This window comes from Ctenopharyngodon idella, chromosome 11 (assembly GCF_019924925.1).
Source record: "Ctenopharyngodon idella isolate HZGC_01 chromosome 11, HZGC01, whole genome shotgun sequence".
Taxonomy (NCBI): domain Eukaryota; kingdom Metazoa; phylum Chordata; class Actinopteri; order Cypriniformes; family Xenocyprididae; genus Ctenopharyngodon; species Ctenopharyngodon idella.
Genome location: NC_067230.1, coordinates 8,699,617 through 8,725,604, shown reverse-complemented (window position 1 = coordinate 8,725,604; position 25,988 = coordinate 8,699,617). Strand labels below are relative to the sequence as shown.

The 25,988-nt window shown below is 40.0% G+C and overlaps 1 protein-coding gene across 2 annotated transcripts in view; it reads right to left on the bottom strand.

Annotated features, from left to right (window-relative positions):
- mdfi (MyoD family inhibitor) overlaps positions 1 to 22,389 on the bottom strand; it is a 34,041-nt gene extending 11,652 nt beyond the window's left edge. Inside the window, exons 1-3 of one of the 2 annotated variants that reach the window (XM_051913477.1) lie at positions 21,912 to 22,389; positions 21,131 to 21,271; positions 8,764 to 8,901 (exon numbers count right to left, since the gene is read on the bottom strand). In XM_051913477.1, coding sequence (XP_051769437.1) covers positions 8,764 to 8,901; positions 21,131 to 21,233 — 241 coding nt within the window. In that variant the 5' untranslated portion in view covers positions 21,234 to 21,271; positions 21,912 to 22,389. Of the gene's footprint in view, positions 1 to 8,763; positions 8,905 to 21,130; positions 21,272 to 21,911 lie in introns of both variants that reach the window. The other variant, XM_051913475.1, reaches the window with a different exon arrangement.
- Between the last annotated feature and the right edge of the window lie 3,599 nt (positions 22,390 to 25,988).

Genomic DNA, 25,988 nt, shown 5'->3' with positions numbered 1-25,988 from the left:
ATTCAGTATCTCAGAAAATTAGAATATTGTGAAAAGGTTCAACTTTGAAGACACCTGGTGCCACACTCTAATCAGCTAATTAACTCAAAACACCTGCAAAGGCCTTTAAATGGTCTCTCAGTCTAGTTCTGTAGGCTACACAATCATGGGGAAGACTGCTGACTTGACAGTTGTCCAAAAGACGACCATTGACACCTTGCACAAGGAGGGCAAGACACAAAAGGTCATTGCAAAAGAGGCTGGCTGTTCACAGAGCTCTGTGTCCAAGCACATTAATAGAGAGGCGAAGGGAAGGAAAAGATGTGGTAGAAAAAAAAAGTGTACAAGCAATAGGGATAACCGCACCCTGGAGAGGATTGTGAAACAAAACCCATTCAAAAATGTGGGGGAGATTCACAAAGAGTGGACTGCAGCTGGAGTCAGTGCTTCAAGAACCACTACGCACAGACGTATGCAAGACATGGGTTTCAGCTGTCGTGTCAAGCCACTCTTGAACAACAGACAGCGTCAGAAGCGTCTCGCCTGGGCTAAAGACAAAAAGGACTGGACTGCTGCTGAGTGGTCCAAAGTTATGTTCTCTGATGAAAGTAAATTTTGCATTTCCTTTGGAAATCAAGGTCCCAGAGTCTGGAGGAAGAGAGGAGAGGCACACAATCCACATTGCTTGAGGTCCAGTGTAAAGTTTCCACGGTCAGTGATGGTTTGGGGTGCCATGTCATCTGCTGGTGTTGGTCCACTGTGTTTTCTGAGGTCCAAGGTCAACGTAGCCGTATACCAGGAAGTTTTAGAGCACTTCATGCTTCCTGCTGCTGACCAACTTTATGGAGATGCAGATTTCATTTTCCAACAGGACTTGGCACCTGCACACAGTGCCAAAGCTACCAGTACCTGGTTTAAGGACCATGGTATCCCTGTTCTTAATTGGCCAGCAAACTCACCTGACCTTAACCCCATAGAAAATCTATGGGGTATTGTGAAGAGGAAGATGCAATATGCCAGACCCAACAATGCAGAAGAGCTGAAGGCCACTATCAGAGCAACCTGGGCTCTAATAACACCTGAGCAGTGCCACAGACTGATCGACTCCATGCCACACCGCATTGCTGCAGTAATTCAGGCAAAAGGAGCCCCAACTAAGTAATGAGTGCTGTACATGCTCATACTTTTCATGTTCATACTTTTCAGTTGGCCAAGATTTCTAAAAATACTTTCTTTGTATTGGTCATTAGTAATATTCTAATTTTCTGAGATACTGAATTTGGGATTTTCCTTAGTTGTCAGTTATAATCATCAAAATTAAAAGAAATAAACATTTGAAATATATCAGTCTGTGTGTAATGAATGAATATAATATACAAGTTTCACTTTTTGAATGGAATTAGTGAAATAAATCAACTTTTTGATGATATTCTAATTATATGACCAGCACCTGTATATCCACAGGAGGGTAACACAGGCAAGTGTTACGTAATACATAAACGAGATCGGAAGGAACTGAAACTGAAAAACTGGAACTGAAAAACACGGGGAATATATACAAGTGCAAATGAGGAGTGATTAATAGGGCACAGGTGAATGACGTTACTAATTAGACAGACTGGGGAAAAACTAGTGCTGTGTTCGAAATTGCCCCCTTTATCCTCATTCACTATTCCCTACATTACTCCACTAATATAGTCCACTAGAAGGAGTGAATGAAACGAGTGAGTGAATTCGGACACTGAGTGCACCGGAAGGGCTGCCGATTTCGCATAGTTTGTGCTGTTGTTTAATAATCTTTTGAAATGTAGCAAACTGGCAGCTCCAGTAGTAATGAATATTTATGTTGTACTAGCATGTTCAAACTTTTTAAACGATTTAATGATCAATTAAAAAGGAATTTATGCCTGTATAATAATGCTGGACCAGCGCGGTTTGGAAAATAAATGGATGATTGAGTCAGCTGCGGGTGACATCTCCTGGCGAGACGCGGGAATTCATTCAGCGCGCGACTCTCACAGTGCATTATGGGTATTCTCTAGCCATTGAGTGTGCATCGGTTGTACACTCGTTATTGCGGTGCATTGTGGGATTGACATCGTCCACTATGGTTTCGGACACCACTACAAATGGCTGTCCCCAAAATAGTGCCCTATTTAAGGGTATAGGGGGCGATTTCGGATACAGCCTAGGTCACCAGGACTGAACCAAAAACACAAGACAGAGGATACACGTGACAGTTCGCCCCCTCCCGGTAAGGCACGTCCTCGCGCCATATAAATGGAACAACTGAGGGAGGGCGGGGGCTCTGGAGGAGGGCGAGGAGAAGAGGAAGGGCAAAACAAAAACAAGTCCACAGAATTAGTCCATGGGGGAGTGGAGGGTGGGAGGAGCCAGGGGACAGCCAGGAGCAGAAGGGGCCTGATGATGACCCAGTCCACAGTCAGCATGATGTTCCTTGGCAGCGGCGCAGCAGGGACGAGCCATGGAGGAGGCTTGGTCGAACGAACCAGGGGTGCTTTCTTCTGCGACGCTGCCAGACGGAGAACCAGACGGAGCCGAAGAGACACGGAGCCTGGGTGACACAGAAGGTCCGGAGGGCCAAGGCGGAGCTGACGGCTCATGGGACAGAGGCGGAGATGGGGATCCGGAAGACCGCTGTGGAGCCAGTGCGACCGAGGATAACGGAGGAGCTGGAGGGAAGGCGGAGCCCGGTCAAGGCGGAGCCCGGTGAGAGCCGGAGGGATGGAAGGCAGAGGTGCAACAGAGGTGAAATCCCGAGGTGGAACCAGGGTGATGCCTGACCAAGGCGCAGCCGGTGGGACGAGGAAGCCTGGTGGAGCGGGTGGGATGACGGGCCACAGTGGAGCTGAGGGCGCATTGAGCCAAGGCGAAACCGATGGATCAAAGGACCGAGGTGGAGTCTGGGGCTCTGTGGCTGGAGGCGAAGACAGGGGATCCTCACACCAAGGCCATGCTGGGGACTGGAAGCCCCACGGCGAATCCGCAGTACTGCACGGAGACAGCTGAGGAGATGAGGGGCAGACAGGAACCAGAGGAGTAGTGGCTGTAGAAATATGCTGGTCAAATAGAGGAGGGGGGAGAAGGAGGCTGGGCGGCAATCTGAAGACACAGAAGGCACTGGAGATACTTGGGCACAGGAGATACAGGGGGAGCTGGAGATACTTGGAGCACAGGAGATACAGGGGTGAAAGACACAGGGGTATTTGCAGTAATAGCCTCTGTAAACCAGTCTATTAAATCCTCCTCTAAACAACCTAAAAGTTTCCCAGGATCCATATTATACTCACACGCAGCGGCAGGAGTGTGGGCAGGGCTTCCATCCGAGTCCTCAAGCTCCACTAAAACTCCCTCGGGGACGGGCGGTGTTGCCGACTCGCGCACCTGGTCTGACATAATATGGGGCTCAGGCTCCGGGGTGAAACACGACTCAGCATGGCTCGCTGTCACTTTCCTCATGGCTGGCGCAGGCTCCGTGTCTGCGGTGGAATCAGGCTTTAGCTCCGTCTGGCGCCGGGTTAGGTGGAGCGGTGCTGATAGGTTCTGCTGGGCCGATGATGAATACCAAGTTGTTGTTTATGAGCACACACTCCACACATGCGGCAAAATCTTCAGGAGGACCGCTCCCTGGGAGGCGTACCCGGTCAGCGAGCGGTCAGGATAGTGTGTGAGGCACGCCAACTCCAAAAAATCCCTGGTGTGTGACTCCAGGGAGCGGTCCTTCTGCTCCAGGCAAAGCAGGGCAACAGTGGGTATGTCCATGGTGACGAAAATAAGTAAACAAAAGAAAACACCGCAAAATTAATAATGTTGGTCCGATCTTCTGTGACGTAACGTTATGTTAGTAAGTCACACGACAAAGGAGAATTCAAAAACACAGAGTATTTAATATATATATCCACACGAGGGTAACACAGGCAAGTCCATACACAAACATAAACGTAATACATAGACGAGATCTGACAAGGAACTGAAAAACACAGGGGGAATATATACAAGTGCAAATGAGGAGTGATTAACAGGGCACAGGTGAATGATGTTACTAATTAGACAGACTGGGGAAAAACTAGGTCACCAGGACTGAACCAAAAACACAAGACAGAGGATACATGTGACAGCTGTGAACGCATTTGTCAAGTATTTAGGCGTTCACACAGGGTCAGGAGAAATCATCCTAATTATTAAAGGGCTTTCTTCAGACCAATTTCTCAGATTTTCTGCAAGGCCTTAAATACATTAACCTTGAATTAAGTGTATTTTAATGCAAATGTTGGAAAGTAAACTAGATACTATAACTAGATAATGTTGGAAATATTCTAGATAAGTTTAAACCTTCTTATGCCAAAAAACAGCAAGCATTGTGAGCGAGCATTTTTGAAAAGACAACCAACAAATGGTTTTGTAAAAGCAATCTACACTTACATGACATCAACATAGACTCTGCTAGAGGACCTGAACCTGAACCCATGTTCTCACTCTCTTTTTCATTTCTCACTCACACTAGACACAGATCCAAAGTAGGAAAGTGAATTTAACAGCCCTTTCTGCACTCTCACAGCCTGTCAAAGGCATTCAGTCTAGACACGCATGCAACATCCATGACATCATTGCCTTGGACCTCGCTGAATCTTCACACTTCTGTTTTCAACAAAAGCCGCTGATTTCTGCTTCAGCAAAAATTATACTTGCTACGTCACTGTTGAGAAGCAAAAAATTTAGATATTTGCAGAAAAAAAAAATCAAATCAAACAGAAAAGATAAATAAGCGACCGCCAGCTTCAAAGCACACATGGATCCATAAAGGATTGCACACTCCTTATAAAGCTGATGATGCAATAGTGTTTAACATTTTACGAGTCCCAAATAGGCACATCTCACGGGTCCATCTGCAAATAAATCCAGACGCGTCGCGGGAGACACTTTGCAGGGAAAAAGTTGGGTGGAACTGTACATATTGTCCGTTCTGTTATGCAATCATAATGCTGCCATTTTTATGGGCATTTTAAAAAATGTGCAGGGGATGAACAGCCAAGAAATGCAGGATGCATAATCTCCTTTTTATGTTTTCTTCTTACTGATGCGGAACACCGGGTCTTCACGGGGTCTTAAACACCCGATCCTCTGGCCAAGTGTTTACACGAATCAGCCTGTAGAGAGTCTCCACTGCACTCTGGCCAGCTCATTACTGGGGACTTTTAGACAGGTAAAGTTGTTCCGTCACACTAAATCTGCACATTATGACTGCACGAAGGTGTGACAGATTTGTAGGAGTGGGCCGACATGAGCTACACTTTTGGTATCATTGCCATATGAGAAGTCGACGTCCACCAAGTTAGCGTGGCCACATTCCACATGCCCATTAAACACATGCCTTCAAGACCATTCAAATTATGTGAACATAATTAACTGTTGCTAGACTGTGAAGAGACAATGAGATCATGTTACAAGCCTTTCCGCTCTCAAAGTCTCCCCAAGAATTCCTACACTCCCAACCACTGCAACCCATTTTGTTTTTAGTTGGTGCCTTGGTTTCCTGCAAGATAAAGTCTAGCTGGTTGCATGCTTAGATGTACTGTAAGGGTCTTTAGGAGGAGGTGAAGGTGAGAGAGCCCGGATGCAGCCGCCCCAGCACAATTATTCCTGTAAATAAGCAGCAGTAGGTGTCTGGAATGTGTCAGCACACCAGCTCGGACTGGACAACCAGAGCACGACCTCACCTACCGCACACACACAGTGAGGGCCTGTCCTTAGCATACTTTCTCTCAGTAAGTTTCTCATAACTTGTGACTGTGCAAACACACTCACGGCTGTGACAGCCTCTTAGGGGTCCTGCACGGATCTATTTATTATCATGGAATAACATTTACGGGAAGTCACTGTCAGCTTTTTTGCCCCAGCTAACTGGTAAAAGTACCAGTATGATGAGGCTAAGTTAAGGCTTTCATGACGTCTTTTAAATAGCCAAAATTTTTATATAGTATCCTATATCAGACATTTGAGTTTATATGCAAATGTGAAATTTGGTTTGGGAACACCAAAAAAAAAAAAAAAAAACAACATTTTGTTTGGCATAGATGCATTAAATTGATCAAAAGTAACAGAAAAGCTGTTAATTGATGTTAAATGTTAATTAAAAATGTTAAATTAAAAATTGATGTTAAAATGTTAATTAAAAAAGATTTCTATTTCAAATAAATGTCGTTCTTCAGAATTTTTATTCATCAAAGAATCCTGAAAAAACAGAAATCACAGTTTCCACCAAAGTGTTAATCAGCACAACTGTTTTCAACATTGGTAATAAGAACCAAATCAGCATATTAGAATGATATGTTTTCTGAAGGATCATGTGACTGGAGTAAATACTGCTGAAAAATGCACTGGAATAAATTACATTTTAAAATATTTTAAATTGTAAAAATATTTCATAATATTTACTGTATTTTTGAACCAATAAATACAGCTTTGAGCTAAGAGACCTTAAAAAAAATCTTACCAAGCCCAAACTTTTGAATTGGTAATGTATGTAAGCAACAAAATGAAATTCAACACCTCTTTATTGTTATTATAATAATTATTATTATTATTTATTATTATTATTAATATTATTATTATTTACTTTAACATAACAAAACACTAGAACAGTGAACTCAGATCACAATAAGTACATTCATACATTCATAAGTTCATGTTGGCCTCCAAAGGTTTTGCAAAAAGGTATATGTGAAATACCTATACTATACTTAATAAAAAGGGGTCCATGTCTGATAAGTGTTTCTCAACCACATTCCTGAAGGCCCACCAACACTGCACATTTTGCATGTCTCCTTAATTAAACACACCTGATTAGGGTTATCAGCTCATTAGTAGTGACTCAAAGATCTAAAATGGGTGTGTCAGACAAAGGAGACATGCAAAATGTGCAGTGTTGGTGGGCCTCCAGGAATGTGGTTGAGAACCATTGTGATAAAACATCCATTTTCCCTTTTGACCAGTAGGTAATATATTGCAGTGAAAGAAAATCAACTATCACTTTATGCCACTGTAGCACTGGATCAGAGATGAATTTAAGAAAACTGCTCTTAAGAAAACCTCTTAAGAACAAAATTTGTTTTGGGACATGTTCTGCTGTGCATTTTTGCACCATCCATGTTTGGTCATTCTCGCATCTAAATCTATATATCTACCACGGTATAGCTAAATCTCCACCGGTCACACATTTCTACTATTGCATGGTATATACTGGTATATACCACTCAGCCCATTATACTTCAAATAAATTGACATCATACAAATCCAAAATCCCATGTTTAATGTGAAAAGTAAGATGAAAGACCATGTAACACTATCACCAATATATGCTTTGGAGGGCAGTAAGAAAGCTGGCGTTGACTGCCAAAAGCACAGTGCTATAATTCACCTGGCACTGTTTCCAAGGCAACATCACAACAATAGCAGCTAGCTACCTCCAAAAATATCAAATCTCAGTTGTAAATAAGGCAAGTATGGGCCATTTCACGCACCTCTTAACCAACTTCAGCTGACATGAAGCAAGCCTCTGCCATTGTCCTGCCAAACTGAATCTATGTCTGGGTTCTTACAGCAATATTTTTTATACCGTACTGTTTTATGAATTTATTTAATACACTGAGCTGTAGATAAACACAAACACAGCTGTGTGTGTGATTAGTCAGTGTGCTCATTAAGTGTATGTAGTTATTTCAGGTTATGGGTGGATAGGCTGTCTCAGAGGGGACTGGTACTGGTGTGACTCAATAACAGGACATATCCACAATCTACCCTTTAGTCAGAGGACTTAGTCATAGCCTACTGACTAGTACACACCCAGTCTACATCTACACACTACGGACTCAGCACCGGTACACGCAACCCTCCTTCATCTCCAGAACATTCATTGCTCAAGATTTTATAAGCAGTCAGAGCCGTGGCCCTGAAGTTAGTGTACTTGGACTGACATATTGTGCTGAGGCTCTCAAATAGGTGAGGAGCTGAATTCACACAACATTCTTAAGAATAAAATTCTTCTTAACTGCAATTTTCTTCTAATTTTCTTAAGAGAAAAAATTAAGAATATTTTGTATTTCCAAAAATACTTCTTAAGAATGTTCTTAAGATAAACTTAAAACGCTAGTTCACCCCAAAAATTAAAATTATCCCATGATTTAATCACCCTCAAGCCATCCTAGGTGTATATGACTTTCTTCTTTCAGACGAATACAATCTGAGATATATTTAAAAATATCCTTGCTGGATGGGGGGCACATTTTGAAGCCAAAAAAAAAAAAATGCATCCATCCATCATAAAAGATATCAAAACACTGGTCACGAATTAGAAGTCTAAAACACTATTTTTTAAAGTGAAATTTTATTTTATTAATATTGTTCTTATTCTTATCTGTAGGAAGTGCAAAAAGATGGCCTTTGATGTGTTTTTCATTGAGTTGATCAGTGAGTCTTTGGCAAGAACCGCTATACAATAGACAGATAATGCCAAAGCCTTTCCTTACCCACATCATTTCCTGTCCTATAAAAAAAGGCAATACAAAATCATTTCACTCACAAATCCAAGTTCACTAAATTATCTTATAACAGAGACCTTAACATCTCTGTCCCTAAAGTCCTAATTTTCTCATTTTATCGTTTTCATCATTTTATTAGTTTCCATAACAATGCAACAGACATACCAAGCACAAACAAACTGTGAAGGGCCTGCTGGGTAATGTAGTCCAATTGTTTCATGCTTACATATTATGCTTTTGCCAGGAGTGCTAGTGAGGTCTGGTTGGGACAGGCTGTTGTTGTTGTTGCCATTCTCCACGTCTCCTGTCTTTTCCATGGGTGGAGTGTTTGAATTCTGTGCTGTCTGCTCACCGGTTTCATTCCCTACTGAGGCCAAAAAACACAAACAAGGAGGAGAGAGAAAGAATATAAAAGTTACAAAGAGATTACACAAAGCGTTGCTTTCAGATCCATTTCTAAAGTGTCTTGATGCAACAACAGTACAATGTGGATGCTCAGTTTGTGTTTATATTTGCACCAGCTATTTTGCTAGATCATCACTTTACACACGCTGTAGTTGGTGTGCTTTGCTCACGTATCGGTGAAAGCACATGTGGTCAGCAGCATGTGTTTGTGTGTGTGTGTTTTATAAGTTAGCGCTGGAGCCAAGTGGTCTTATTATGTGGCCTGGTAATTATACAGGACTGTCTGAGAAGGCTAGAGCAGCATGACATCAAAGAGGGTCAGGACTGGGTCTTAGCAAGGAGAAGCGCTGTGTTTAGCTGTGCTGAGTACAACTGAGCTCTGCTCCTTCCTGGCCTCTGTCCCATACCTACCCAAATGGAAGCCAGCTGGGCTTTACTGGCTGTCTGATAAACACAGCATCTCTTGTGGAACATCAGTCCATTGCTTTCCGTTTATTTCCTTTAGTGACTCTCTGCCTTTTATCTTGGCAGGCTCCAGTTTCTACCTTTTTTGTGTGTGTGTTGAGGGATTTTTATTCTTTTTTCCTTATCTCGTAATTTTGTAGACAAGAGGATCGCTTTTTACAGAAATGACCTTGCCAGGGATGAGTCAAGATGGCATATTAATTGAATAGTAATCCAATGAATGACTATTAGTCAGTTTGCATTGTAAAATGTTTTTTTTCCCGCCACTAAATTAAAAATATAAAAGGTACTTGTGACTTTTTATCTCACAAATCTGACTTTTTTTCCCCTCACAGCTGCGAGTTTACATCTCGAAATTCTGACTTTTCTCAGAACTCCGAACTCACAATATAAACTCACAATTGCGAGTTGTAATGTCAGAATTTGCAAGATATAAAGTCAAAATTGCAAGTTATAATTTAACAATTGTGCAATTATAAACTCACAATTGCGAGATATAAACTCACAATTCTGACATTTTTCTCGCAATTCTTTTCTGGGAATTGTGAGATATAAACTCGCAATGGCGAGCTATAAAGTCCAATTCTGAGGAAAAAAAGACTGACTTTTTTTCTCAGAATTGCAGGCTTATATCTCACAATTCTGACTTCATGACTCACAATTATGACTATATCATGCAATTCTGACTTTATACCTCACAATTGTGAGTTTATATCTAGCAATTCTGACTTTATAACTGCAATTGTGTGTTTATATCACGCAATTCTGAGATAAAGTCGCAATTCTGAGATAAAGTCGCAATATTGTGAGATATATAAAACCCTCTCAGAAAAGATCCATATTTTTTTATCTAGTCTAAAGTATTGCAGTTACAGCATTCGAATAGATGTCTTTGGACAATGCATTGTAAACGCCCCCTGAGAAACATCCAACCAACCCAAATCCAACCAAATAAGACCAATTTGTCGACTAGTTGTTCAGGCAACCCACAGACTAGTCGATTTTAAAAATGTGTAGTTTTGAACATGTAGTTTTTGAAATTAAAATAAAAGGTCCCTAGACCTTAGTGAGAAAGAGAGCCAGAAAGACAAATAAAAGAGAGTTTGAGTGACAGGAATCTTGACCTATCAGCATCAGACAGATCTAGCTGCCGACAGCATCGTAACCAGATGGCCTTATTTATTTTCTCTACTAAACTCCTTCACCTCTGAGCAGGCAAACCAAGACGACTCACGAGGGGCCTCCATCCCCCCATTTCCTCAACCAAAACTCCAACAACAGACAAATTGTCAAGGCCTGACTTCATAGCTCACAGAAACATCAACATTCTGTCCTCCTCAACCTCAATGACAAATAAAAAAGTGTTTGCAACACTTCATGTTAGCAGCAGAAATATCCCCTGACACTTTGCCTGCTGAGGTCTGAAAGCATCATATGGTGCAGTGCAGACCCCAAGGCCTTATATCCTGTATGTGCCTGTGTAGTAATAAAGGAGCTGGAATTGGTAAGTTCACATCTGGAAGCAGCTGCTGACAGAGCAGGAAAAGTCACAATAACAGCAGCAAAAGTCGCAAAAATTAACCTCTAACCACAGCAGAGAATGTGTGAGCCTAAAAAGCAAGAAACACATTTTCAATACATATCTAATGACTTATCTCAGAACTAACCTTAAAATTTGAGTCAATATACAGTATCAGGAAGAAAAGGTTTACTTTGCAATAAATAAAATAAAAATAAATGAACTTATTTGAGTTCTGATGGAGGAAAAAAAGACCACAGTGTAGTAAAAAAGTCTATCATTATACAAACATATTTGACCATGGAATGCTGTGATCGATCAATCACAATTAAAGTATTCCAGAAAGCTGTGTTATAATACACATTCAGTTATTAAAGAAAAGCAATACAAAGACATAGAAAAAGAAAAATGAGAAAGTGAAACCTGCAGGGTTCAGAGAGTTTATAAGCTGTTGTGGGTGAGTGTGAGAGCAGAGCTGGGGCTGTGGACAGACAGGGATCACGTTTATGAACCATTTTAGCTTTAAAACACAGACCACTGAAGCCTGCCTCGGTAACGCTGCTGAACAGAAGTCTGCCTTTATACCGCTGTGGCACTGAAGCGTGCGTCAGCTCCTTCTGTTCTCCCATTGCTGTGGATCACTGAGCATTAGCAACTGGAACCCAGCAGTTATCAAAGGCAGAGCTTTAATTCCTCATCATAATCAAGCCGTACAGCAGGCAGGGGAGATTTACAGTGCAGGCATCATAGTTTCAGCTCAGCCTTCCACATTATGTGGCTGAAGCAATGAGGAATTTCAGGAACCGGCACTTTAATGATCTCAGCAATTATGCCACGTTTGCAAAAGCCTTTGTGAATCAGATCTCGGGGTTAACAATCTAGTGCTTTAGACACACGAGTTGTTGCTGGCCAAGTACATAAAAAAAATAAATAAAAGTATGCAAAATGTTATGGTGTGTATATAGGACATTACTTGTGCACGCAACATGTGTGGACCCTAGAGGCAGAAAATGTGTGGAAATTTAACTTGACTTGTAAACAGGGCTCATGCATTTCCCAGTAAACAACACAAGAACATAGGAATAAAAATATAGTATCTGAGTAATGGTCATAAAGACTTTATGGCATTAAAGGCATTGTGCTACATGTAATGTTTGCTGTTGTGGGGGGAAAAAACCCACCTAAATTTTATAGCACTTTTCCCACGACAACAGGAATGAGGTGTCTTGTGGTAAAGACTGCTTGGAAAAATGTACATCAGCATCCTATTGGTACAATCTCAGTTAAGGTTCACAGCAATATTCTGTATTATGTTGGCACACGTGATTATTTCTTAAACAGATAGTTCACCCAAAAAAATTTAAATTCTGTCATTCATGTCATTAAGACCTGTCTTTTTATTCTGTGGAACACAAAAGATTGAGGTTTTGAATAATGTTTAAAAACTGTTTAAACCGTCTATGCAAAGTCAGTGGGATCAAAAACAACACTGAAACCCACTGACTTTCATTAAATTGTTTGTTTGCTGTTTTATACAAAAGGAAGGAAGTTAGCTTCGACAGAAGGAAGTTATACAGGTATGGGACAACATTAAAGGTGAGTATATGAATATATGATATGATTTATGAACTATCCCGTTAAAGGTGAAGTGTGTTGTTTCTGCACCAATGGCATCACTAAACAGAATTGCAAAAATAATGACAATTTCAAACAGTCGCATCCCTAACTCACACTATTGATTTAGCCAATGAGTCTGAATCCTCAAACAACCATAAAATTTTGCATTTTTTGGGGACATCAACCTATAAACCGTTTCCTCTGAATATTAAATTGGGACAGAACAATTTCACCATCCAAAAAATGACACACTTCACCTTTAAAGAGTGAGCAGAATGACCAATGTTCTGCGGGTGTGTATAACATCCGCCGGTTAATAGGCCAAGACACTTATTCACGGCTGAATCTGAGTCACTCTCTCTGCCTCGAAGCTCTTCACCTCCCTCTTTTTCTCAATCTCTTTCTCTCCTTTCTGTGGTGTTGCCTTATTTACTCCTGAGTTCTGGGAGCGCACACTGAGACTTTCTATAATCTTCGAGCAGTCAGGTATGAGGCCTGGTATTAGAGACTGAGCAGCCATGTGGCTTTACAGGGACACTTTGAAATACTCTCAACCCTCAAGCCCCAGCCTTTCTTTATTTTGTGGCAGAGTTGCTCTGTCCTCAGCAACCCCTACTAATGCTCTTTCAGAAGAAAGAGACAAAAGAGAAAGAGAGAGAGAGAGAGAGACTGACAAGAGACTTAGAGATATTTCACACCCCCATGCGTCTCAGTGGAATAGCTGAACTGAAGACTAGGCGAGAGACATGCTTGAATTAGAACTTTCTCCAACTCTGAGATCCAGAACTTCTCCTTTGACTCGACGAGACCTCCCCTAACAGCGATGACTGTAAATTCAGTTTTTAATAGAATACAAGAGATTACACCATTTGAAAAGTACTTTCTCTTGTGTGCCAGTGAAAATAACATCACTTTCAATCTAGAGATAATTTGCAGAGTCGAAGTGTAAAACTCGCAACTTCACTATTCTGTGTACCTGGAGAAAAATATATTGGAGTAACGTGACAAAGAAAACTGTTAAATATCGGGCAATCTCAGAGGCGGGCCTGGAGGAGCAGTGCAGCGGCCACTTGTGTTGGGAGTTAATTACTTGTCATTACCCTGACTAATTAAAACCATCACTCTTTAAAATCCACCGAGGGTGATATTATGCTAGCACAGGGCAAGGATGGGAAAAACAAGGGGGAGAGGTAAAAGAAAAGAACAGATGAAATGAAAGGCATAAAAATGAGGTCGATTTTATGCAGCTGTAGGCTAATATTATCATCGGCTTCAGGTTTGGCAGACAGAGTCCGCTGTAGCTCTGCAGGCATCTGGAACAATGTGCTGGCCACAGGGCACAGAGAACAGAGGGATACAGATTTGGGAATTGGAAGGGTACAGAATCATACGCTGCAAGCTGCGTTCCTTAAATTCAGAACTGGTGTGCTTTGAGATCACTTTCGAGAAAAAAAGGTGCTAAACACCAGATTAAATGTTAAAATGCAAATACACTGTAGAAGGCAAAAACAAGTCATTAAGGACAGATTCCTAATGTGTTGTGTCATGTCTGCATAATAATTAAGATTGCACTTTCTAAAATCATTATGCAACATGTGAAATATAACAGTAAATGCTGTGAGCTGCTATGGGTTATGTAAAGTTGTGCTTTCATTGGACCTATTTGCAAGTATCAACAACTGTGAGCTGAAGTTAAAGTCTGTCATTTTATTGAGTAGGTGTGTAGTATGTGGTCAGAAATGTCTGTATACACGGCTCAAGACCGCAACTAAATGGTATGATGCATATTTAAAAACTGCATTTTCACCAGGGCCACCCCTCTCAAATGTTAAGCCCCGTTCTTTGTCACTGCATGTCGCTAGTCTCTGTACTGTGAAGACGCTTGTGGGCATTTCCCAGTGCTGTCGCTCTAATGTTATTGGTAGACTGCACGTCTGTGACCATTTCTTTAGAAAATACAATCACAAGTGACATATAAAACTAAGATATCATTCTAATCTAAAAATTAGACTTGAAAGAATTAAATGTAGCATTCTGCTGTTGGAGAGTGTTGTACAGCCATGCTCGGTGCATTAAATCATTAACTAGATTAATAATTGCTCAATCAACAAATTAAACTCACTCGCATTGTCAAAAATTACTAAAATGTCATTCGAACTGGACAAATAATCAATTTTCTTGTCCCTAATAATCAACATAATGCAGGGGAACCTGTAATATGAACTGCAGCAGTGCTAAACTGCTCACTGCATCACATAATTAACAACACAAACTATCAATTGTATGAATCAAACTCACTATGACCGCCAACAGTTTCTTTTCCACTAATCATTTTATTATATCCATGTATGTGGTTAGAGTCAAATCATATAAAACAGTGAAATCACTCCGGGACTCTGTCCTCTCTTGCATGCACTCGAGATGGTGACATGAGCTCCACAGTCTTCACTCCAATTGGTCGTCGCTCGCGAAATTCACACTCTTAAAACACTTAAAATTTATGAACATTTGTCTCATGTCGCTTGACGCCTACATTGTCACCAACGGTCACTGTTGCTCATGTTGCCGGAAGTTGCCAGCCCTCCTTTGAAAGTGAATGGGATCATGTCACGTCGTGTCCTTGGTGGTGTTAATGGGGCTTTAGTCTGGAGCCCTGGGATGACTATATCAGCACCCATTGCACTCTCTCTATATTATATTCTTTTGCTGTTCAACTGGAAATGTGTACCAAGCATGTTATATTCCATCCTTAAGGCCTTTGCACACTGAGTCTGAAATTTTCGTATGCGTTTTTTCGTATTCGTGATCCTAAAAATTCGTCACGCACAGAGACCTTGCACACTGAGTGCGTTGCGTATTAATGAATCCGTTGCGAAAAAATTCACTAAATAATACAAAATGAAGTCTTCAAGCAGTGAGCATGATTTAGTTGTCCTCTCTCTTCTTAAAAAGACAAAAAGAAAGAGGAAATATTGGGTACATCCGATCCTGAGATTGCATAGAGAAGAAGGAGAGTTCCACCTCATCAAGGAGCTGCGTGATTATCCTGAGCATTTCAAAGTTTACTTCAGGATGTCAGTGCCTCAGTTTGATGCTTTGCTAGCGATACTGGCACACTCTCTTTTCGCACTTTGTTTGTCATACAGTGCTACTGCTTTGTGCTGTAGACGACGTGGATCAACTTGTCAGATGGCATTGGGGATTTTGGCGTTCGCGTACGGTGGCTCTGAATTGTCAAAACATCTCTCAAAATGCGTGCCGCGGATGCGAAAAACGCAGAAAATCGAACCTGATCCAAATTTTTTTTTTATGACGGACAAAAGTTTCGGAGGCAGTGTGCAAACGTGATTGACATAACGTGAGGTAGTATTTATTTTTTAACGTGCGAAAATTTCGCATGCAAATTTCGGACTCAGTGTGCAAAGGCCTTTATGGTTGGTCTTTGCCAGGCCTTTGAAACAAAAACTCAATGACTGTTGTATATTTATTCACATTCATCTGTACTTTACTCAACACACTGCAATTGTACTGAGTGCTACAGGAAACAGGTGGTGCCACTTAGTGGAGCATCTCAGATGGATTAAAGCAGAGTGTCTCATTTAAAGCCCACATTCATGCTCCCCTGTTACACATTTGTGAGCCCATCATGACTTTGACACAATTTTTATAGCAATGACCCCTCAGGGATGTAATTAGGGGAGCAAAAAGAAAATAATTAAGCAAATGTCTGTGGCTGATCCTCTGAAGAGACATGCTGATAACTACGGTAACGTCTTCACTAAGCTTGGCTCTGAAACAATAGAGTCTAATCTGGGCTTGTAAACTGGCCAAGAGTAAAAACACACGCTTGGGGGAAAAAGCTTCAAAGAACTGTTTTGGAATTTATCCAAATTTACAGATTATTTAGCAAGTACAATAGAGGAGGGGGAAAAACACTGTAAGCTCATTAAAAAAAGAAAATGTCTGGTATTTAACAGGCTTTAGGGAGGATTTAACAGCACTATATCTTGTGCTTGAAAGTTTTTGTGAGGAGATAGAGCAGTGTGAAGAAAGTGGGGGGTCTGTATCTCTGTTTCAGGACTTGGCATCTCTGTGCGTGACATTCCATGTCTCCTGGTTCTCTTTAACATAAAAACATTCACTTTTGCAAAGTCACGCACCTCTGCTGGCTCCAAAGAAGGAACAGGAAGTTTCAAACACACTGGTGAGTGGCCAACAGCTGCCTCATAGGTCAGCATTGATCTGCGCTCTCTCTCTCTCTCTTGCTCTCTCATTTGAACCCTCTCAGTCAAAAAATCCAAATGTTCTTGAGCAACGCTTTGCTAATTTTTACCATTTTAACATTAAGATTTATGACTGAAGTGAAAGCTGCAGAAATCCCCCCACATGAGATTCACGACAGCAACTTAAAACCATCAGGCCAGGCATCAAAGACAGACCCCACAACGCTTCAGAATGATGAAATCTCCTCCAACTTTCTCACACAAAGGAGACCGGCGAGTGATATCTGCCTCAGACATGTCAGGAGAAGCCAAAATATACATCTTGAAAGGCCAGCTGAGCATTTGCAAATAATTATGTAGCGTGAATATCAAGCCATTTGAACAAGAGTGCTCAAGTGTGTCAGAATATAGGCTACATCATGAGTGGACCATAGATTACTGTTGTCACTTGGCAATTTACTTCACACTAGAGAACTTTACTGGATTGCTTCAGAAAGATTAAATCAGAATGGAAATGTATGTGTTCATCCTCAAAATGTCATCATTTACTCACCTTCATGACGTTCCAAACCCGTAAGACTTTCGTTCATCTTCAGAACACAAATGAAGATATTTTAAAGAAATCTGAGAGATTTCTGTCTCCTCCATTGAAAGTCTCAAGGGTTTGGAACGGCATGAGGGTCAGTGATTGATTACAATTTTTTTTTTTGGGTGAACTAACCCTTTAAGAAATACTAATAAAAATGGTCCTTCAATCTACGGAATGTGTATTAACGTAATTTAGAAATAATTTAGTAATTCTTTGATGAATGAACCATAGCATTGATTATTAAAATTACTAAGTACAGAATGTTGTCTATCAAGACGTTCGAGGTTGCGCAATTTTTTTGACATTTATGAAAATAGATAAATCCGCATCACATAACTGCTTTCTGCATCAATGACCACAGTTTTGTGAAATATAACGCAAAATGATCAAACCACGATGCACAGATATCATAGATATCTGTTGCCCTCTTCACAGTCTCCCACATCTATGAAGTTCTCTTACATTGCACTTTATGTAAAAACTGTTACAGGATTCATAAATCTTAAAAACAAACAGATCTCTCTGTCATCGCTGTCAAATCATAACTCAATTCAAGCAGAAGCAGAGATGTTGGCAGTTCGTCAAGTCTCAAATTACACAAAAAAGGCCTTTAGCCTTAATTCTTGCTGAATCAAAGGGGGGGGGGGGGGGGGAATCAAGATTTTCGAAATAGCAAATCCTACTGTGTATCTAGCGAAAACAGCTTTAGTCATGCACTCTGGAGAGCAGGGAGTTAGTGTGGATGGTTCATCTCCCATAGTGAGTCAGGCCTGTACACAGAACTATGGCACTAAAGCTGAAGAAGGCCAGTCAATGCAGGCAGTGTTCAGCCTCGGACGGGCGCCATATCCGTAACCAGGCAGCCTCATGCAAGCTTGTGTTTTCAAAGAGTTCTTCAGACTATGAAAGCAGATCCTGTTGGACTTAACTGTAAAAATTTAAAAAGAAAAAAGAAAACTTATCGCAATATTATCGTTGTTTAAAATGTAAATGTTTAAATTTAGACGAATGCAAACACCAGTATGAACAACTTAAACTTAATGTCTAAACACTGCGAGATGAGAATTCCTCGCAGTCTAAATGAGCGTGCTTCAAGTTGAGGCACAAACCTCAAATATTTAGGAACATTTCAAAGCTAAATGTAATTAGCAGTTATTGGGCAGATGGCATATATGCCTGATAGCCAAATTTCACCATAGCGTATTGGCTGTGGCAGTCACACAGGAATCAACATGCTCGCTGGTTTTTGCAGCACTGTTATGCAAACGGACGATTGGGCCAGGACTTGCCCTCTCCCACAGTAAATACAAGGCCTCCGCCTGCAGATCTGATTCCTGCGGCGAGGACTGTGGCAGTTTGCAGAGGTGGTGCGCTCAAAGCCACTTGTTGTTCGCACACGTGTGTTTGTGAATACACATTCACCGGCCCCCAGACCAAAGTTGGACATGTTTGGTTGTACACACACATAGGCTACACATATTCCGCAGTGCCCTTTGTATAGAGAGCCATGACTAATCTGGAACTTTGACCTCTCACTAGTAGGACAGTCCGGAGGATCTGAAGAGCATTTCCAAGTGGCCCATCCTCCTCAGGAATTTAGAGTCCCTCAATGCCCTACTGACAAACCAAAGCTCGCTGAACCCCATTCACTGTGATGTTTGATTCCACATCTAAGCAAAGCTTTCAAATCACTGAACGTTTCACTACCACTGTGAACTCTGTTTGCAGACTTCCACTAGCCAAGCACAAAAACAATAGTGTCTACTCTTATTAGCTCTATTCCAAACCTAGTGAGCTGCCTCGCTGTCTACTGCCTACATAAGCCGAACCTGAAATGGAAGGGAATTTTAATACAGCCAATGCAAGCCACTTTTAAATTATTTATAGCATACACTAGAGCTGGACGATATGACTTAAAATCAAAATCTCGATTAATTGAACATTTTACCTCGATTACGATTAATGAACGATTGTTTTTTTCCCCCCTCATAGTTCACTTACAAGGCTTGTACTGTAAATATGCTTGACTATTAAAAGGTGGGATATTTTTTCCTAATGAAAGAGTTAAAAAAAAATAAAAAAAAATCCATATTTAACAAGTTATTAACTTAAATATCTAGCTTCCGCCAGACCACCTTCTATATTCAACTTAGGAAGAAAGTCCTCTCGCAGTTCAAAATGATTAAGCTACGTCCTACACCTTCCCTACTGAACTTACGAAAAAGCTTAACTTAGTTACACTTTCTTCCTAAGTTGAATACGGAAGCCGGTCTGGCTGAAGCTAGATATTTTACTTTATAATTTGTTAAATATGGATATTTTTCTTAAACGTATGGTTTCGCTTCAGAAGGCCTTTATTAACACCCCAGAGCCGTGTGGAATACGTTTTGCTTTGGATGGATTTCTTCAGCATTATACTCGTTGGTCCTGTTCACTGCCATTATAAAGCTTAGATGCGTCAGGATATTTATTAATATAACTCCGATTGTGTTCATCAGAAAGAAGAAAGTCATATACAACTAAGAGTGTAATTTTTATTTTTAAAGTGAACTAATCCTTTAAAACATACAATTGACAAAGTTTAGTAAAGACACAAGTGAAAGTGATCTGGCTTCTCTTGTCAGAGACACAACGCGGCTCGGCTCTCTGTCACAGAAAACAGCTCGCAAGCACTGAAGTGAGGTTTTTTCCATATTGTTGTTCTTGAATGGTGTAAAATCACTATAATGTTCAAACTGGCAAGCCTTTAAAAACAAACAATTGACAAACTTTCGTGAGGACGCAAGCAAAAGAGATCTCACTTCGGGGCTCACACGCTGTCTGTGTGTGTTGACTCAGCGTTTAAGTTCGCCTCTGTGTTGCTTCCATGCTGCTGACTGGACGGGGCGGAGTCACATGACTACATATGCGGTAGTATGTTTTTAAGGAGAAAGTATTAACAGGATTAAAAAAACTGATCCAGCCCTAGCATACACTGTCATACCAAAGTTTGGGGTCAGATTTTTTTTTTTTTTTAATTAGTCTTTTCATTCAGCAAGAATGCATTCAACTGATCAAAAGTGACAGTAAAAATATTTATAATGTAACAAAAGATTTCTATTCCACAAATGCTTTTCTTTTAAACTTTCTATTCATCAAAGAATCCTGGAAAAACAGGACCCAACCAATAAGCTCAAAGCAATGCATTCTGGGATTGTGTTCAAGAAGGATACATGAAATGCTGCCTTGTAATTTGGTTTAAAAAAGGTATCTTCAGGCAGTATAATTAAGTTACCTACCTTGCGAAACTGTCGGAAGCGTACCTATGATGCCATAAAATGCTGCCTACAGAGGAAACTTACTAGCTTTTTGCATGTGATCGAATGGCAACAATCCACTTATTTAAGTCAACATGAATAAAATGGCTTCTCAAACAAATAAACATGTAGAGACTTGGACTTGATTTTGTCCATCAGGAATTGATTGGATGGTTGTGGTTTGCTATTACTGTGTTCTCATGTGAGTGACAGGTCGTTCCGCCTTCGCACCGCAAAAAAAAAAAAAAAAAAAAAAAAATTATCAGAGAAGTCAAGATGGAGGGGAAGTTATTTTGATTAAAGACTACAAGGGCATATGATTTTTTTTTTTTTTTTTTTTAAATGATGTGCACAGATAAATCATTTATAATAAATACTGCAATATTACATAAAAGAAGAACTGTAATTTTGATTTCAAGGAGACTTTAAAAATGATATTCAAGTTATATCCAGAGACCTGCTGGCTGTGTGTGTTGTACCTGGGCATGGGTCGGTGAGAGTTTCCAGGGGCCGGCTGTCGGGTTGGGCTCCATCTGAATGTTCGGGCGGGTTGGCACTGTGGCTGTGGTCCTCCTTGGACATCTGTTCTGGAACCAGGTGCCAGGTGACTAGAAATTACCCTGCAAAAGAAACACACAGATGAAAACAAGGCTCAAGCCTGCGAACACACAGCTGTCCTTGTTCCCACTATCACTTTTCCCTCCTATTGTTTGGCTCATGTCAGTGGGCCAAAGTACTTAAAAACACCAGCGGCTTGGGAAATAATGCTTGGCAGAAGAAGAAACTCAAATGGCACAATGAAGCAGAGAAACATGGCCAGAAACGGTATGGTGTGCTAAGATACAAAAGACTTGACCAAGTCATTAACTAAATAAAGGAATAACAAACAATTTTGATGCTCAGACCATGGCATTCCTGTGGTGAACATGCTATTTCAAGAGCTTCTTTAATTAAAAAGTCATGTGCTAAATGAATACTTACATTTCACTCCTAAAATTAAGGTAATGTACTTCAGGACATGATAAAGTTACTTCGTAACTACTAAAAAGTCCACTGATACGAATAATCATAATACTCTTGTATGAATCACGATCAGCACACAGAACAACATGACTCTGTTGGTTTTCATGCTGTGGTTTGTCTGTGGCGAGTCTCTGCACGCTCCTGCTAAAACTCACTCAAACCTGTTGAACGTGTCCACAGTTCAATTTATAGACAAACCTAAGGCAGATGTAAAGTCAAACAGTCCAAACGTCTTACCTGCAATGATCACTCGGTACCAGTGTTGTTTCAGTGATGCATCTTTTAGTGCTCGCGCAAAACAAACTTTCAAGTGTCCCGTTTCGCGGGGAAAAGTCTTTTCTTTCTCTTCATGTATCTCTCTCTCTTCAAGTATTTGAGTTGCTTTATTATTTACATTAATGTTGACACTCGTTATTCCTCATTTGTTATTCTCGACCGTTATCTCCAGCGTTGAATAAACGAAGAAAGTTATCTTCGTCTTCAAACTCTCCCAAAGCCAAAAAACTTGACAGAAATCATCGTAAAGTGGAGTCTTATTTTTCACTGTACTAAAGGAAGACAAGAAATAAACAGCTATTAAAAGTTTTTTTCTCTCTCAAATCCTCCTAATTTCCAGTAATGATGAAAGTTGTTGAGGTCGCTCTTCAGTGTTTTCACCTCGCGCACTGTCTCTCAGGACTCTCGTACAGCAGCAGTCGCGCACTCAGCTCGAGACTGTTCGACAGGAAATGACATTGAGGGCTGATTACTCCCTGCAGGCAAAAGATGCCTGTACTCTACAATTACACTGATTACACTCTCCAGGACCACATAATAGACAAAACACGTCTATAATATAATATAATATAATCTTTTAAATTAATTTAATATATATATATATATATATATATATATATATATATATATATACATATATTCATTTTAATTTTCTTTCATTTTTTTATACAATTTTAAATTATTGATATACATGTACATATATCTTGCACAATCTTCCCTTTTTAAAAAAAAAAACTATATATAGTTATGTATATGTAAATCATATGAAAGATACAGTATATGTACAAATTGAACAAATGAAAGAAAAGTAGCGGTACATAAAATTTGCAGATAAAAGTCCAAAAATATACAACAATGTTGTTATGAAAGCCTGAAGGCACATTGAATGTAAAATGTTTGGGTGGAACAGATAAAAATCATATGTACAACTATTATACAAGTTTAAATCAGTTTTAGGACCCTGTGCCAGTAAAGATTTTTTTTTTTTTTTTTTTTTTGCACAGGGAGCAGGAATGATTTTACGCATTCCAATTTATATTCATTTATGTCAGTGTCAGGCCTGAATTCCATGTTTATGGTTCCATCACCACTCTCTCTTTTAGCGGTTTCCTGCAAATGCTTTGCACATGTAAAGGGAATGCTACACTTTGATACACTCCCATTGGATCTGACGTCCATCAGCACCAGCATTCTGCAGACTTGAGCTTTGTGTATGTGTCATACAAACCGAGATGATGAAATCAATTAAAATGTTGATGACTGAGTAAGGTGTAAAGTCCACACCCTCACCGACTACTAAATCCAAAATGACACTCACTGCAAATAACAGCACTCCTAAGACACTCATTAGCCTCTGCCAATGTTTGTTGACCGGTCAATGATATTCAACCCTTCAGGTTTTTGTCTTGGTAATTAACCTGACATTTACCAGGTGCCACTCAGCTTAGTTTCTTCTCTCTATGACCTAAGATTGCTGTGGTCCTGAAGGCCTTAATCTACTGCATGGTTTCATTGAGATGTGTGAGATTTTATGCTTTGCATTCTTAAATGTGGCACAGTGCATCAACTGTTAAAGGGATATAGTTCAGCCAAAAATTATGTTTCTCTGATCATTTACTCATTCTCATATTGTTCCAAACCTTTCAAAAGAAGATATTTTGAAAAATGTACATACAGTGAAACTCAATGTGATTCAGTGATATTTTGGACCCCATTGACTTTCATTATATGGACAAAAACAGTTGAAACATTAAGTTTTCTGCAAAAGAAAGAAAGTCATACAGGTTTTGAATGTCATGAGGGTGAGTAAATTATGACAGAATTTTCAGTTTTTGGTGAACTATCCTTCTGAAGGGCTAGTTCACCCAAAAATTAAAATTCTGTCATCATTTACTCGTTCCAAACCCATAAGACATTCGTTCATCTTCGGAACACAAAAGAAGATCTTTTTAATGAAATCTGAGAGCTTTCTGTCCCTCCATTGACAGCCTATGCAACTACAACTGTGCAACTTTCAAGCCATAGAAAGGTATTAAAGACATCATTAAAGTAATCCATGTGACTGCAGTGTTTTAACCGAAATGTTTTTTTTTTGTGCTAAATTTACCACTTTATTTGCAAAATATTAATCTCCAAGGTGCATCAACACAACACCTACACACGCGCATTCATGAAAGCATATGTGTTGGGAACACGCATTGGAGTTAAAGGGTTAGTTCACCCAAAAATGAAAATTCTGTCATTAATTACTCACACTCATGTCGTTCCACACCCGTAAGACCTTCGTTCATCTTCGGAACACAAATTAAGATATTTTTTCTTTACTACCTTTCTGGACCTTGAATGTGGTACTTGTGTTGCTTTCTATGGGGGATCAGAAACCTCTCAGATTTCATCAAAAAATATCTTAATTTGTAATCCAAACGAAGGTTTTGTGTAGAACGACATGAGGGTGAGTAATTAATGACAGAAATCTAGTGGCACAGTAGTTGTGTAGGGTGTCAATGGAGGGACAGAAATCTCAAATTTCCTTAAAAATATCTTCATTTGTGTTCCAAAAATGGACAAAAGTCTTATGGGTTTGGAAAGACATGAGGGTGAGTAATTAATGACAGTGAATGGTAATTCATTTTTGGGTGAACTATCCCTTTAAGTGCTTGACTAATGCATCACTCAGTGATTATAGGTCACTGTTCATAACCATATCTAGGTCAACTGCTGGAACCTGGAGAAACTGAAGTGCTGACTAAGAAAACAACTTCCCATAATATATTGTAGTGATTCATCAAATAAAGTAAAAACAGCCTGATATAAACAAGTGTTGGTATTGGCTCAAACATTTGTGATAAAACCTATAAAAACAAACAAGGAGCTAAAAAAGTGCAAGGAAATAAAAAAACAGATAGAGAGAATAAAAGATGTGTGATAGGTTTATAAAAGTGTTCATGTTACAAAAATATTACAGTAGCTATAATGATGCTAATTTACAAGAACCTCTTCAAGATAACAGTAAGAAACATCAAGGCACAGAGACGCGCATTACTCATGTCCAACGGTGTTTTTCTCTTGGATGTTATTTTAAACGTTTGACACTGATTGTTTGTAGCGGAATTGAACATTTTGGCACGGTCGGGGAAGGAGAGAGGGATGAAAATGTGTTTCTAATCACTCACAAAGATGCCTTTGTTCTCCTGTCCGGGCCTTGTGTAAGCCAGTGGTCCAGGCTGAGGTATTCTGTCAGAGCCATCTTAATTAGACTCATTATGTAGCGTTGGAGGGTGCAGGATACACTTAAACGAGCATTTATATGCGTGTGATTTATCATTTATCTAGGTGGATAAGTGGTGCGGATGGCGTATTTTGACTATTTTGTCATTGTGCAAACAGTATCAGTCAGACTTTCCTTGAGTCAGTCGGTCTTGAAACTTAGAAAGTACCTGAGTTTACCTGAGTTTAATCCTATTTTTCAACACATATCACATTTTTCCAAAACTTTTACCAAATTGAGCGGCCAGTGTAAGTTTCCTGCCTGTCAAACTTTGAGAATTTCAAAATACTTTAATCAAATAAAAATTAAACTTTCCCGAAAGCGTCCACATTTCCATCTTTTCTCTCAATATTGTAGCAACACCTCTTCAGAACGGAGGCCTGTGTGTTTTAAAGATAAGCTTTCGGAGCAGATTTCCAACGAAGGGAAGGGATGGCAGAAAAAAAAAAGCAGAGAACCTGATCCTGGTCTAAATGGGTTGGAATAACACTCTCCACCCTGTCTGTATGTCAGTGAGAGATTTTCTCAGAAGACTGAAAGGGCTCTCTGACTGGGCCTGTCCTGTTATTTTCCTTTTCTTTTCTTTTTTCTTTTTTTTCATTATGTCCCATTCAGCTTTTGGCTGGTTTATTTACCCCTCCTGGTGGACAGAGCCTGTAACACAACAACAAGACCATCACATGGACACACTTCTGTAGGGTTTCAACACATGACTATTAATGTTGTCAGCCTGCTGGTCAGAATGAACCTGATGTAATGCCAAACTGTCA